Source organism: Lipophrys pholis, assembly GCF_963383615.2.
Source record: "Lipophrys pholis genome assembly, chromosome: 12".
In the NCBI taxonomy this organism is placed as follows: domain Eukaryota; kingdom Metazoa; phylum Chordata; class Actinopteri; order Blenniiformes; family Blenniidae; genus Lipophrys; species Lipophrys pholis.
The window spans coordinates 20,030,509-20,045,557 of record NC_137641.1 but is presented as its reverse complement, the minus strand read 5'-3'; the positions used below and the strand labels follow the sequence as shown (position 1 = coordinate 20,045,557).

At 42.0% G+C, this 15,049-nt stretch overlaps 1 protein-coding gene across 4 annotated transcripts in view; it reads left to right on the top strand.

Moving 5' to 3' along the window:
* The window catches only part of rai14 (retinoic acid induced 14), a 37,506-nt gene extending 27,408 nt beyond the window's left edge, over nt 1-10,098 (top strand). Inside the window, exons 8-22 of one of the 4 annotated variants that reach the window (XR_013935842.1) lie at nt 719-825; nt 908-1,092; nt 1,677-1,702; nt 2,123-2,209; nt 2,582-2,671; nt 2,836-2,970; nt 3,511-3,612; nt 4,732-5,442; nt 5,954-6,420; nt 6,596-6,764; nt 6,858-7,025; nt 7,151-7,306; nt 7,590-7,655; nt 7,808-8,046; nt 9,703-10,098. Coding sequence is in view for 2 of the 4 variants with exons in the window: in XM_080476597.1 (XP_080332723.1) it covers nt 719-825; nt 908-1,092; nt 1,677-1,702; nt 2,123-2,209; nt 2,582-2,671; nt 2,836-2,970; nt 3,511-3,612; nt 4,732-5,442; nt 5,954-6,420; nt 6,596-6,764; nt 6,858-7,025; nt 7,151-7,306; nt 7,590-7,655; nt 7,808-7,894 (2,556 nt within the window). In the remaining 2 variants the exon portion in view is untranslated. Of the gene's footprint in view, nt 1-718; nt 826-907; nt 1,093-1,676; nt 1,703-2,122; nt 2,210-2,581; nt 2,672-2,835; nt 2,971-3,510; nt 3,613-4,731; nt 5,443-5,953; nt 6,421-6,595; nt 6,765-6,857; nt 7,026-7,150; nt 7,307-7,589; nt 7,656-7,807 lie in introns of all 4 variants that reach the window. The other 3 variants (XR_013935843.1, XM_080476597.1, XM_080476598.1) reach the window with 3 other exon arrangements.
* Nucleotides 10,099-15,049: the final 4,951 nt, after the last annotated feature.

The window sequence follows — 15,049 nt, the reverse complement described above, 5'->3', positions numbered from 1 at the left end:
TTCTCTGCGGTGTGGAAGCAGCAGCCTTGTAATATAAAACACACAACTATGCTGACACACTTTTTTTTCCCCACCCCTTTTTTTCTTTGGTTGGACACGGCTACTATGTTTTTTATTTTTTTCTACACTTCTTCTTTCACTGGTAACAGTTTACATGATGTGAGAAAGTCTGTTACAAAAACCAGAGGGGAATAGAAAGTCTGTGAGTCAGTGAGTTTTGATATTTCCTGGGCTCATTGGACATTAGTTGTCCTGAGTGCTCGGGGCAGCGGCTCCACATCACCCTCAACAGTCCCAGCCAATCAGCTGTTGGGGATGGATTGAGGTAATAGGAGGCAGAGGTTAGGTGAAGGGTCATGCTTTGGGTCAGGGTCCATCACTCCTGATGTGATGTGGTTGGTGAAATATTGCTGTTGTGTCACTTTTGGGGATTTTTTTCCCTCGCTGGTATTTCTCTCACTGTAAAGCATAGAGCGCTGTGGAAAGTGGACAAATGTTGCCCTTGTTGTTCGACTGCTGGGAAATCAGTTTCAGAGCCTTTCAGCGTTTTTTCACACACATCTGAGATTTCTCTCACCACACAGATAGTCATCGTTCTCCGTGTCAAAGTCCACATTCTGTAGTCAGACACGATAAGTTACATAGGTGTGTGCGGACATAAGTACTGTGTTCTGATCGAAGTTGTGTCTAATATGTTTTATTATATTTTGTCCCAAAGGACGGTTTCACGTCTCTGCTGTTGTCAGCCAAACACGGCCATGCCGACGTGTGCAGCATTTTGTTGGACTGTGGTGCTGAAATCAACACTTCTGACAACAGCGGCAGGTAAATGCTGCACTCATGAACGCGACTCGGCGATCGGCATGTACTTTCTTTGCACACCTACCTGGATGTTTGTGCTCTGCAGGACGGCCTTGATGCTTGCAGCAGAGTCCAGCGCAGTGTCTGTTGCAGACATCATGGCTCAGCGGGGGGCCGACCTGGCAGCTGTGGATTCAAACGGCCATGATGTGTTACATTATGCGAAGCTGTCAAGCAACACTGAGGCCAAAACAGCCCTCGTGACAACTCTGAATAAATATCTGGCCATAGGTGAGAGGAAAAACACACAAAACGCTTAGAATAAATGATAAGACCTCATGCATACATCCGTGTGTATATGTACAATATTACAATCACTATATTAATTGTAGTAATAGAGCAGTTATGTAGAATGATGTGTGATGTTTTTAGAGAACATCGCACCATAGATAAATCACGTCTCAATCACCGTGTTCCCAACCGTAGTAATGTCCTCAAATGTAACCGCACAACAGTTAATGACTATATCTGTGAGATTCAACATCCCCTTCAGATGTGAGCTGGGTCTCTATAATCTTTTGATTTTTTGGTCAAGTTCTCAACAACAAAATAAACGCAAAGACACAAACGTTTGTGTGTAACGACCTCCGTGAGACTGACTTGTAAAGCTCTGATTTCGAAAGAAAAAAAAAAGAAAAAAAGAAAAAAGGTCAACACTGCCATCTGCAGTCACACTCACTTCACTGCAATTTATATTCAAAATGTTACCCGCTTTGGAGTTTGCTTTGAATTTGTCTTGTAAGCTTTGGAGTTATATTTAATTGAGAAGAAGCTTGCACAAAGTATTGATGTTTTTTGTGTGCTTTCTTTTCCAGATCCTAAATCCCCTAAAAGTCCACAGGTAAGCTGCTAGTTCCTCCTCTTTTCTTTTTTTTGCAATTTCATCATTTCTAATTCTACATAGAACTTAAATTATACAACTAATTCATTCTAAATTATAATTCTGACTAAAAATAGATGAAGTTAGTTCGTCAAATAATTTAATTGTGAAAATAGCTCAAGACAACAAATAAAAACCTAACAGACTAACATGGACTGCAGCCACAAATAGGTTCCCTTATATGTTGAAATACATTTTCCGAGCTTCAGAGATATCCTTTGGTTTCCAGTTATGGAAAACAAACCTCAATCCTTACTGTAGCACTCATTGATTGAGCCTTTTTTTTTTTTTTTTAAACTAACCAGCACTGAATCTCACCTTTTCTTTCTTTCTCTCCTTTGGTTACGCCTTCCCTCTCTGCCTCCTCTGCTGCCACCTCAGCATGATCAAGTAGCTAAGCTAAGTGATGAACGGATCACAACACCCAAAAAACGAAAAGCACCTCCACCTCCTATTAGCCCACTGCAGGTAAACGCATGTGTCTGTCGGCTTGTTTCGGTGTGCCACTCTTTATATTAATATGAATGCATGTGTGTATTTTTTTTTTTTTAAACGAGGAGCTTTACAGTCTGTGGGTGGTTCTGTATTTACTTGTGGAATTCTTTCATAGTTTTTCCTCATGGGATATCAGGCTTATTTACCTGTTATGTGTAATTACAGTTTTGTAAAAAAGCCGTCCTTATTCATGCAGGTTTTGAAATAGTACAATTTGGTAAACACACACTATGAACCTTTTGATTAGTCTGGTTTTGTGCGCCAGGAAAATATAAACAAAATGATTTAGAATTCCAGTTCATGTCTACTATTAATTCCAAAACCACAATTTAATCCCCCCCTTAGAGCTCGGGACCGTCCTCTCCTTCAGTTGTTACATCTACCGGCACACCTGTATCCAACAAAAGTGACACTCCCAGAAGATTCAACTATAAGGTAATACAAAGTCACCAGACATCATAATAACTTAAAAGATCATCTTTTCACATCCCAAGGTAATATCTGCCTTAATCCTGTATGAGCCCGCCTCCCCCACCACCTGCTGTTTCTTTCCTGTTCCCCGCCACCACTCACCTCTTTCTCCGCCTTTCATTTCCAAGGAGGATGAGACCAGAGGAATCGTGCTGAGAGAGGAGGTGGAGAAACTCCACGAGGAGAGAAACATGCTGCTGGAGACAATCGAGGACCTGAAGCAGACGATGGAGACGGTGACGGGTCCTGAGCTGGACACAAAGGTGAATAACGAATAATGGCACTACGGTGGCTTATTGACAGTACAACATGAGGAAAGTTTGAACCAAGTGTCCTGACCAGCTCAAAGATCATTTTGGAGCGGCATACAAACATTTATACAGTAGGGTATATATTCTTAGTTGTTGAGAAAATAAACTGTACTGAATAATAAACTACAGATTTGATTTTGAGAATACCTCTTTTCTGAGCTAGATGCATTGTGGATAGACACACCTAGATGTTCATTTCTTCTTCTTTTTTTTTTTTCTTTCAATGTTTGATTCAATTCAAACTCTTTTTCAGTATCAGAGGTAAACATGAAATCCTCACCACCACCACCTGCTAAAAGTCCCGTTCTTAGTTAGAGCTGCACTCAAACAAACAACTGGGCTGCTTTTCCACCATCAGCATTCTTGAAGGAGGTCTAACCTCAGCTTAAGACATGTCACGACTCGTGTTGCTTTTTCCGAGTGGTCTTCAGTGTTTCGTTCATGCTTCTTTGTGGCATGGGAATCTATGTGTGTCTTTGTGTGCGTTGACAGAGCGAGCAGAGTTTTACAGCATCTGCAGCTCTGCTTTCTGCACTACAAGCCAAGGTTACTGCTCTCACTCTGGAGAACCAGCAGCTCGCTACCAAACTAAAGGTATGTAATCCTTTCACTCCTGCTCCGCGGTGGAACAATGAACAAATGACTGAATGGAGTTGAACGTACCTGCTGCACGCTGTGTATTTAGGTCACATTCCTGTCAGAAACAAACATTTTTAACTACAGTAGAAATGTCTATATATTAGACGTCTTTTCGAGCACATAGTTCTGGCAGTGGCAATACATTTGAATACTATGTACATCATGAAACTTGAGAATGAAAACTGAAAGAGAAACAGTTGAAAAGTAGCTCCACTTTGTTTCCACTGTTTGTAATTACCGTTCCTTCAAAAATAAATATGAAGGTTCATATTTCACTCATTCAACAATAAAAACAAAGAAAGTCAAAAGTGATCCAAAACATTATCAAATCACAAGTGAATGCTCATTTCTGAAGGTTTATTGGTACAGTATTATTTAATATACAAAGAGAGAACAAGATTTATATCAAGTCAATAAACATGTGATCCGGCTTTGTCATATTTTCATAAACTCGCTCCAACATGATGTAAACTCAATAACCACTTTGTTTTTCATACAGCAAATGACTTATTTGTTTAAGACTTATACTTATAAGTTTTAATATGGCAGTTTTAATTATAAGCCTCTTTAAAAACACTCCACGTTACCCAAGTTATTATGTTTATTACTTTGTAGCCTTACAACAGTATGCATTAATATAAGTGTTTCATGGTGGTTTTCATGTATCCTGTCAGATATATTACTTTATGATGGGAAGTTTTCAAATTAAACAAACACAAGCACTTCAAAATTGTGGTTTTACATGTGCAAGTCATCTTGGATTAGTTACGTGTTTCTGAACCTGGGTCCCTGCTCAAAGCACAGCAGGTAAAATGCTTATGAGACTGGTGTCAAATTACAAGGACTTGTTGCTGCTTGGTGGTAGATGCCGGCGTGTAAGAAGCTTCTTAATGAGACGAAAATGAGCTTTCAAGAGAACTTAAAGACACAAAAGTTGAAGCTCTCAATTTTGTCTGAAGCAGGATAAGTTGGTCTTTTTTATGATTGGCAGTATTATTGAGCAAATTGGAATTTGAATGTTTATTGTTACTCCATTCTCTCTCCAACTGCTCATTCTTCATGCTCTACTCACAGAAACATCCGTCCTTCCATGGAAATGAGGACCTGAAGGACAGCAGTCGTCCCGACAGCATGGCCTCCAACTCCTCCTTCCACTCCACCCAGGATGAGTTTGAGCCACTTCCACATGTCCCTGCCTCCACCCACGTGGAGGGGGGGCACCAAACTGACAGAGTGGAGGAGGTGGAGGGTGAAGGGGGGAGAGGGGGCAGCAAAGAGGAGATCAGACTGTTGAGACAGGCGCTCGAGAGCGTTCAGATCAAACTGCTTGAAACCAGGAAGGAGAACCGCTCGCTCCAGGCTCAGCTGAAACCCGAGCGAATCACAGGGCAGGAGGAAGACGAGGGCGTCAGAGAGAAAGCCAGAGAGGAAGAGTTGATGGGAAGTCTGGCAGAGCTGCAGGCCAAGCTGACAGACACTCAGGAGAGGTACCACCAGGCTGTGGAGGAGGTCGAGGTCCTGAGAGCTCAGAAGGGAGAAGGCGACCCGACAGAGAGACAGGGAGTCCAGAGGCGTCCGTCAATCGAACACGAAGTGAAGCAGCTGAAGGCGCAGCTCGCACAGACGGGATCCGAGCACGAGAGAGCAGGTCAACGAATCAGACAGCTGGAGGAGGCGCTGAGGAGGACGGACGGGGAGCGGCAGACTGTTCAGGACAAGGAGCAGAGGATAGCACAGGTTGAAGAGCTGTACAAGGAGGCACAAGTGGAAGTCAGGGTGCTCCAGGTACTTCGAGTTTCATACCTTCATTATTAGTCAGTAAACACGGGTGGTATTTATCAAGCAAGTGAACATATTGATAAGATACATTAAAGAATTCATAAGTGAATAGGTGTACTGATCATTAATATAGATGTGGCCCGAGGTGGATATTTTTAAAGTCGTGCTGAAGCAAAAGAAAAATGTGGCAAAGTCTAAAACAGCTGATAACCACAGCTAATGCATCAGTAAGTAAGGTCAGGGATATGACTTTGTTTTGCAGACGTAAAACATAAAGTCTGCAGTGTTCACCTGTGAAAATATGAGACTTTGATTGTTTAGTGTCATTCATTTAGAGTCAGGAAACATTAACATCATGCTGGACTCATCAGGACCAGAGGTTGAAATCATTGATTTAATTTAAAAGCGATTGAAACATGGAACTCCTGAACCTTAAAAGGAACTATTTCTCAATCAGGATGAATTCATCCTCCACATCTGTCATTCATGCTGTATTTCCATCCTCGTGGTTGTTCAGGAGGCTCTGCGGGGGACAGTGCCTGTCGAAGCGGCAGCCAAAGACTTTGAGGAGATGAAGGCTGAGCTGAACGAAGTGATTTCTGGGCTGCAGCGCCGCCTGCTGGAGCTCTCGCACTCCTTCAGTGACACCAAGAGTCAGCTGAGCGCGGCACAGAAACAGCTGGCCGAGAGCAGCGCGGCCTCGTCGCCGTCGGCAGACCAACAGGTCCAGCTGCTGAACGGTAAGGTGGAGGAGCTGCAGGCGCTGCTCACAGCCACCGAGGAGAAGTTTGCAGCCACACAAGAGGAGATTGCACTACTGCGGCAGGAGGCCGAGGCCCAGGCCCAGAGCTCCGTGGCCCTCGCCGACCACACACAGGTCATGTCGTCTCTGGGGAACGCCATCAAAGAGCTGGAAAGCGAGGCAGAAGCCTTGAGGGCGGAGCTGCACCAGAAGACCATGCATGTGGAGGCGCTTCAGAAAAGGTGAACCCAGAAACAGGGGAGAGTCATGAAAAAAACAAAACGATTTTGAATGTGGGGACTGTGGCTTTTTCAGCTTTTGTTTGTGATTTCCATATTTGTTGGCTTCATAGAAATATATCTGAGAATAAAATGCTTCTTTAGTGCCGTTTCAATGCTCTCCATGTCACTTTCACAGGCTGACAGCAGAAAAAGACGCCGCCACGGAGGACTCTGTCTCACGTCAGGAGCACGAGGCCATGCGGGAGCAGCTGGAGGGCGAGGTGACCCACCTGACGCAGCTGCTCCAGGGGGCCCTCAGGAAGCAGGATGAGATGGCTCTGGAAGCTGCTGACGCTTGGCAAAAGGTGGGGGAAGACGGAGCAGGATATCCACAGAGAAAGATTCAACTGAACACTTTCAAATGTTGAACTGTCCTGCACCTCCTTTCTGTGAATCAGGCCCGGGATAACCGTGCAGAGCGGGAAGCCCTGCAGGAGCTGCTGATGTCGAGGGAGAAGGAGAACCAGACGCTGACCTCCAGACTGGCCGAGTCCCAGGATGCCGTTTCTCAGCTTAAACACTTGGTGGAGAATCACGTCGCCTCAGAGCGAGAGAAGAACAAAAGGGTCAGTAAGAATAGGGATGTAGAGTCACTTCTGCACCGCATGTCTGATACATACTTAATTTCACATTAATAGTTATTTATATATATATATGTTTTTAAAGTTTCCTCCCATGTTTTGTCTTTCAGATAGATGACTTGTCTCGTGAGGTGGGGAAACTAAGAGACGCCCTAAACAGCCTGTCACAGCTTTCCTACACATGTTCTCCTTCGAAGAGGCAGCAGCAGACCCAGCAGCTGGAGACGATGCAGCAGCAAATCAAACAACTGCAGTTCCAGTTGGCTGTAAGAGCTTTTCAGCCTATTTCACAACAATGCAAACAAATTATCCACCTCTTCAGGAGCGCACTCTGACTTTAATAACTGTTGTGGTCATTTTATGTGGAGCTACAAATATAACATCTTAAATCCATTAACGTCCTATTTCCTACGTGGGTCAAAGGAAGTTAACTAGTTTAGAAGTGCTACAAAAGATAAAGGTCTTGGCCTGATCGTGCTGCTGAAGAAGTGAAGATGCGCTCGAAAGTAAAAGTCTATTTACCGTTTGTTTCATGTTGCTTTTAAAAAGGAGTCAAAGAAGCAGCATGAGGAGATCGTGTCAGTCTACAGGATGCATCTCCTCTACGCGGTTCAGGTAAATCCATCATTGATATTCCACTTGTCTTCTTCCTCACATATCTTCTTTTCTAATTATGATGTAAACTCCCAGAAAGCTGAGAAATAAAGCTTTTTGCGCCTCCACTAGTCAATACTACATACCTATTTTTTTTGCTCGTGTCTCTTCAGGGTCAGATGGATGAGGATGTCCAGAAAGCCTTGAAGCAGATCCTGATGATGTGCAAGGTGCCAAGCCAAGCCAAGGAGGCCTGCTGAGAGCCGGTGGGAACCACCTCCTGACATCCCCACCGTCTTTGTGGGAAACCGACTGCGGAAAAATCCCGACACGCGGTGCCTCCATTGGTCGAAAACGAGAAACTGGTTTACAGTCGCGTGCTCACTGCCTTTGTGATGAGACGGAGGAAGAGGTATTCAGCGCAAATGGCACGGCCAGATAAGTTTCTCAGTATTTGTAGGTTAACCTTAAATCACACGCAGCTGCAAAAGTGTGATCGTTCACGTGTTCCGTGACGAATCTACCCAACGATCACACTCACACGATGTTCCTGTTACAACGTGCGCCTGGTGAAATCAAATCATCGTCAGTGATGCTGTTAATAGTATCTGTTTTATGATACAAACAGTGGTAGTATTACTTTAACTCCTCTCTGTGTGTTTTATGCTCCTTCTAATCAGATTTCAACTGCAGGTGCATCTCAAAAGTAAAACACAACTGATTTCAGTTCCTTCAACAGTGAAACATTAAAGCTAAAATGTTTCAAGCGCACCGTATTTTTGACTTTCGGCGTTTATAAAAAGGGGTGTTATAAACACGCAATGTCCTTTCCAGTGCATGGGATAACCACACAAAGTTGACATATTTTAAATAGCATTAACTGCTGCATCAAATGTATGACTCTCACTATTGTGGTGTCGCAGAAATCACTGAGACGTGAGTGACGTAGCAATGGAAGCTACCGGAATGCTAGCCAGTTAGCACAAGTATAAATTTCTAATTTATGTATGCAGAATGCCTCAATTACACGACGTCGTTCTTTGGACATTTCACGAACTTTGTTGAAATTTTCTTCATGTTGTTAAAAATTGATATGCAAAAATGTTGCACTAAAACAAAGGGAACGTTGAAAGTATTGACCAGTTATGCTTCCGTTTCACTGGTCCGACCTTTTCAAAATCAAATTGGACGGTATGCGGCCCTGAACTAACAAAAGTATTGACTGTACTAAAACTATTAAAAAAAAATAAAGAAGCTTGAAATATTTCAGTTTATGTCTGAAAAATGTAAAATAAATTAAAGTTTCAAAGTATTTTGAGATGCATCTGAAGTTTTGCCCTCTCGATGCATGAGTGTCTTTTATTTTTTATTATTTTCTGGCCCGCTCTTCTCTAAAGAAACACTAGAAAAAATATTTTGATATTTTTTCCTTTCACGCAAAAACGTGGGAAATATATATTTTACTGAATCATATCACCGCACCATGTTTTTTTTGTTTTTTTTAAGTTGCCGTTCTTTATTGAAGAGGTTCGATCGCTGTATGTCTGATGGCATGTGTGTGTGTTTCGTGTGAATGAGACGCCCCCCCCCCCCCCCCCCCCCCGGAGTGTAACGATAACGACACTATTTGTTATAGCAACACCTGACTTAGTTCCTTTTCTTGTTGTTATTCATATTTTATGCATAAGGAGTTCACTAAAATTGTTTACTGTAGTATATGAAGCTTAACATTGCAGCTGTTACAGATGTCCGGCAGTGTGGGGCTCAACGTTAGGATAGTAAGTCTCCACATTTCCTCCTGCAGGCTTTTGTTTCTACTTGAAGAGAATTCATGTGTAACAGCTGAAATCAAACGTTTAGAGTTTTGTAAGACGAGTTCTCCTGCAAGCGTGCCTGTATCAGACAGTATTTTTCACCAGGCTCTCTTCTTATTAATTTATTCACATGATTGGAGTTGTCCTGTCTGTTCATGATTCTCCTTTGTGGGTACAGAAACACTTTTCAGATGCACTTCTTTGACCGTGTCTTCTCCGGGCTTTCTAACTGTGTTCACACTCCTTTGCCTTAGCGCTGCACTCAGAGCCGTACGCCCAGAGACATGTTGGAGTCACACGCAGCACTTACGCTGGAGTGGTTTCAATCAACTTGAGCGATTGACCCTCATTTCTCAGTCGGGAAGGTTTTGATTTCTTCTTACACCTGATTTGAGATTTGTTTGCCCCCGAGTTTAAAGCCTTTGCATGTCTTTCTTTGTTTTAGGCGGCTGAACATCATCCAGTGATTTTCTTTTGTCTCTCTCTCGGCCTTGACTGAAATGTTTTGTACCAGGAAAGGGAAAACGAAGGAACAGATTTTCTGTCTGTTGTTTCTTTATGGTTTTTGTAGTGAGGAGAAAAAAGAAAGAAGAAAAAAAAAAAAAGCTTGTTTGCCAACTTTAATAAATTTTCATGATACTGTAGCACCGTGTCGTCGTTTTGTTTCCTGCTCTGTCATCGAGAAAGAGAAACATCTGTTCATGGAGCACAGGTCACCTTTATTTTGAAAAAACTTACAGGTGCATCTAATGAAATAATAACACATCAGAAATGTCCATTTCTCCCCTATTTAATTTAGACAGTGAAACCTTCAAGGATTTCATATTTCTATTTCTGGGTGCTGTGTTTCTTTCTTGGCATGCTACTTTATTTTTTTGTGAATTAGTTATTATTATTATTGCCTTTCAATCACACTTTTCTTTCAAGTCAGAAAAATTGATGTCAAAAACCTCGAATGCTCGTATCTGATGTGGTGGAAGTTGACCTTGAAAGAGATAAAAGTATAGGTTGAGTAAATAAATACACTCCACCGGAAAACATCTCGGAGACACATTGTCTGACAATGTGCAGTGAAAGTGAAGGATCCTGACAACACCAACAAAAACGAAAAAGTTATTATTAATGATCATTTTTATTTGCGAGAGTTTAATTCCATCGCCGTTGAACACGTTTTCACAACACGATCATCAGAAGGATGCTCTCCTTTAACTCATCACTGATGAAACTTCGCCGGCAAACATTTACAGGCTCTTAACATTTTTTTTTTTTTTTTTAAAGTTCACACTGACCTTGTTTTTACAAACTGTGCTTGGATCCTTTAGTGACGGCATTTGAGCCCCCAAACATTGGAATTTAAAGTTAATAAAAAAATAAGCACAATTAAAGTGATTTAAAAAATATCTATAAATGAACATGATGAAACAAGATAATATAAACAATTAGGTGAAACTGATGTGAATGAACAGATGAAACAAAAACATGGAATATTAACCTAAATATTTCTAAGACATTAGAAAGGTACAATTATGTCAAAACAGGACAAAGCATGTTGGAGAGACTGAAAAGTGTTTTTTTTTAACCAAAGATGGACAAGATATCAAGACATATTCAGACTGTATGAATTCACAATGATGTAATAATAACTTCAGGATGAAAAGAAGCGGTACAAAGAGACAAAGGGCCACATGTGGACATTTGCCTGTCCCTCAGAGAACTATGAGTAATCGGGAATAAATAACATACATGCAATACAACTAATTTGTTAGTATATTAAAAGTGGTAGCTTTATATTTTTAATGAACATGGTCAATGCCTGTTAGTGTATATTTAGATACAGTATATAGTCCAAGTTGTTTATTGTGTCCCTCTCAGATTTTTATTTACCCATCTTTGGCATAATAGGTAAAAAAAATAACTGAAAACAAGCAAGTCAGTGCTTAATATATAAATGCACTGCATGCATTTATATCTACTGCTCCCGTCATTAAAAACAAAGGATGAGTTGAGCTCAAGATCTGTGTTCTTCCACATTTCTTAATTGTCATCCTTCAAGCAGCTCTGTCTTGTTAAACAAGAAATCATCATTTTCACACAGGATCATGAAGAAGATGAATAAATGAGTTCAGCGTGATTATCTTCTAGCCGTTATACAAAACAAAACCCCCAAAAAACGAAACAGAATCTACCGGGATGTTATGATCCAAATGCAGTTTATGTGTAATTGGTAACACAATAAAAACTGGTCACCTGCAAACACACAGAGCAGCACAGTTGCGATTCTATCACTTATGCCAGCGTGCTTTATTTTTAAGACTTCACATCGCTTCATGAGAGAAAATATTTCTCTGTATTCAACCCATCCTATTCATACTCAACAGGGACTATAAATACTCGAAGCAGCATGAGCCTCTGTGGTTAAAGCCCTTGCTCACCTCCAGGCAGTTTAGAAATGTCAATGAATCGAACAGAAAACCCCAGCACACACAGGACAAAGATATCATGTCTAGAATCAAACCAGTTGTCTTCTCGCTGCAGAGCACAGTGTGATGCTCACCTCTCAACAGTCTTTTTCATTTAACATGTGACTCTGGGAGGTCTGCCAAGATGTGAAACAGATACTTCTGGCTTTATTCATGGTTTCCTGTTTCAACAGAGTCTGTCCCCAGCTTTCAAAATCACCCAAAATTGTACCTCAGCCAGATTGGACAGCAGATAATAAACCACTAGATGGCAGTCTCTGTTAACCGCACGCCTAGAAAAAGGAGCCATGCTGACATGTTGTACAAACTCCCCCCCAAAAAGACAAAAAGAAGCCAAATGAATGACGGGAGAAAACCTAAAACAGGACATTTGATTAGAATAAAAGTTACTGGAGCTATGCTGTAAACTCAATCAAACTGAGCACCTGACACCCAGAATCAGATTCATCAAGAGGAGCTGCTGTTATATCCCTCCAGTTACAGAATAAGGAAAGCTGAAGCATTTCTTTGTCAAATTTTTGTATTTTCAGTTAAAAACGTTTCTACATTTCCCCTGCCTCTTAATCATCCAAAATGACGGGAACGAAAAGAACTGGACTTCTGCGTTGGAAATAAGCGACGAATAATATAAAACAGCTTGGTTGTTTGTTGGGTGAGGCGCACCGTCCTCCATGTCAACACTCTGTCCTCCCTCGATGTCCACTCAGCTCGAGTCCTCTGAAGTCCTGCCAGTCCAGACCGAGTAATTTATCTGCTGCTCTGTTTCCTTTAACCGGTGGCACAACCACTTCGTTTCCTGCCTGAACCCCGTGCACTGCCCACTGGGCAAACACACACACACACACACCTCTGCTTTTACACGACAGCTTCCTGTCGATCTTCCTTTCCCACACGTTCTGCCCTCCAGCTTCGGGGGTCAGAGGAGAAACATGAAGCAGTGTGATCCTAATCCAGTTAAGGTCTGCATTTGTCAGGAGTCTCAGGCCGCAGTCCGTAAGTGTCAGGAAGAACTCAACTCAATTCAGCTGAAGCCTTCTCTCGTGACAATATTTTAAACAGGATTCTGTTTTGGTAGTTCTGCATTTGTCTTTGAGTATTTGACGACGATCAAAGTGAGTTAACTGTTTACGATAACTGCTGTTCCTTAGGAAGCTCAGATACACGACCACAAATGTGGGTACAGTAGGAGTTTGTTTCGGTTCTTCAAAGCTTAACTAATGTCAGCCTGAAGGATCTGTTTGTTTTTTTTAAAATACTAAAACAATTCCACTTTATTTTGATTGCATCAAATACAACACAGTCATTTCATGGCAGCTTTACAGAGAAAAACCCAACGATTACACACGAGCAAGCATAGACGGTGGTGGAAATTAAAAACTGCCATTTAATAGGCAGAGAAGAGAGCAGAGACCGCTGGAGAGAAACACCGGACGGCGAAGCACATCTTTACCCGATCGCAATAATCCACATTTTGTAATATTTGATATTAACAAATATATAGACTATTTAATTTATTATTTGAGCTGATATCCAATACATGGTCGCGCCGCATCAGGAGATTGATTGTGTACGACAGGGAAAAGCTCTGATGACTCCAGTTTGACTGTACTGTGCTTACCTCCACTGAGTGAGAAGGGGTAACCACAAAACTACATTGCAAATCAATATGAGTTCATGTGTGATTGTGTACTTAGCCAGGATTGACTCCAGCCCCCCCGCCCATATTATTTGAATAAAGCAGACATCGATGGTGAATGTATATGAATGAATGGTTTCTTTAGTTTGACACGTCTGTGTATGTGCTTGGAAAACACATTAAAATGAAGCATGTGCAGTAAAAAGTCAACAGTGACAATGATATTTAAGAAGTCAATGATTTAGCACATGAAATATGACAAGACAGCAAAATGTGAGGGGGCCCAGGAATGACCTTTGTGGAACAAAATGAGGTAAGAGAATGTTGATGACAAATGTGATGACAAGTGCATGTTAATACATTTTTTTCTGCACTGAACTCTTCAGTGACTGAGAGAGTGTATTGAACAAAGTATATAGGTTTGTAACAGAAGGTAGAAAGCCTGGCAGAGAATGGCTGCAGCTGAGGAAACCATTTGGAGATGAAATGGAAGGAAGCTGTGGTGAAGAGGGGAAAAAAACGACACGGCAGAAGCAGGAGCAGCAGATGAAAAGAGAGGGACAAGTGTAGAAGTTGAATCAGAGGAGGGATGACTAATCTGCCACTGAGACACTTCACTGAAGGAGCATAAAAGCTTGAATGAGCTGCCAGAAGCGTGAGGGGGAGCGGGCCGGGGAGAGGAAGCTGCTAATGAAGAACTCGGTCCTCCAGTTAGTTTACTTGACAACAGTAGCTCTTTAGTGATTAAAAATGGCAGCAGACAGTTACAAGTCTTGGAACTTCTTCTTCTTCTAAAAAAAAAAAAGAATTTCTATGCCTGTGTGGTTCCTGTTTGTTTGGACTCTGCATGTTTGTGACTAATCTTGTGTGCTTGGTAAATATTGTTTACGGGCCATTTCGCTGATGTGCGTCATGGAAGTGTGCTGGTTGTCAGCTGGCCTGAGTTTGATTCAAGTGTTGGTACTTTATCAGCCAGTCGTGTGTACACATTTAAGTATTCCTGAATCTTTCTGACTGTGGCTGCAGACAGCCGCACGCGGACCAGTTCAGGTGACACCAACGTCTACGAAACAACATTGTGTGGGCTTCTCAGGTGTGGCACCGAGCTGCTGATAAAGTCTCCGGCTCAACTCAAAGCCTAAATGTTGAGGTTCTTCCGCATGCTGTCCAACCTCCAACATGTTTGTGCCGCAGCTGAGCACTGCAACAGATTACACTGTGGTTAGCACGGCTCAAAATAAAATGTAGTATCATAAAAGCTGAACATCCCTTGGCTGTGGTTCCTCTTTTCCACCCACCATGGGAAACACACAGATTGTCATCTGCAGATGAAAAGATGTGCGCACACAGCAGCACATGTGCCGCAGCGCTTGGTGTCTCTAATTTTATGATACTCACAACATTTTCCTCCAGTGGGAAGAAAGATTATTTCACCATTGTGGGAAAATTGGCAAAGCATGTCATCACAAGTAACAGCCAGGCTAA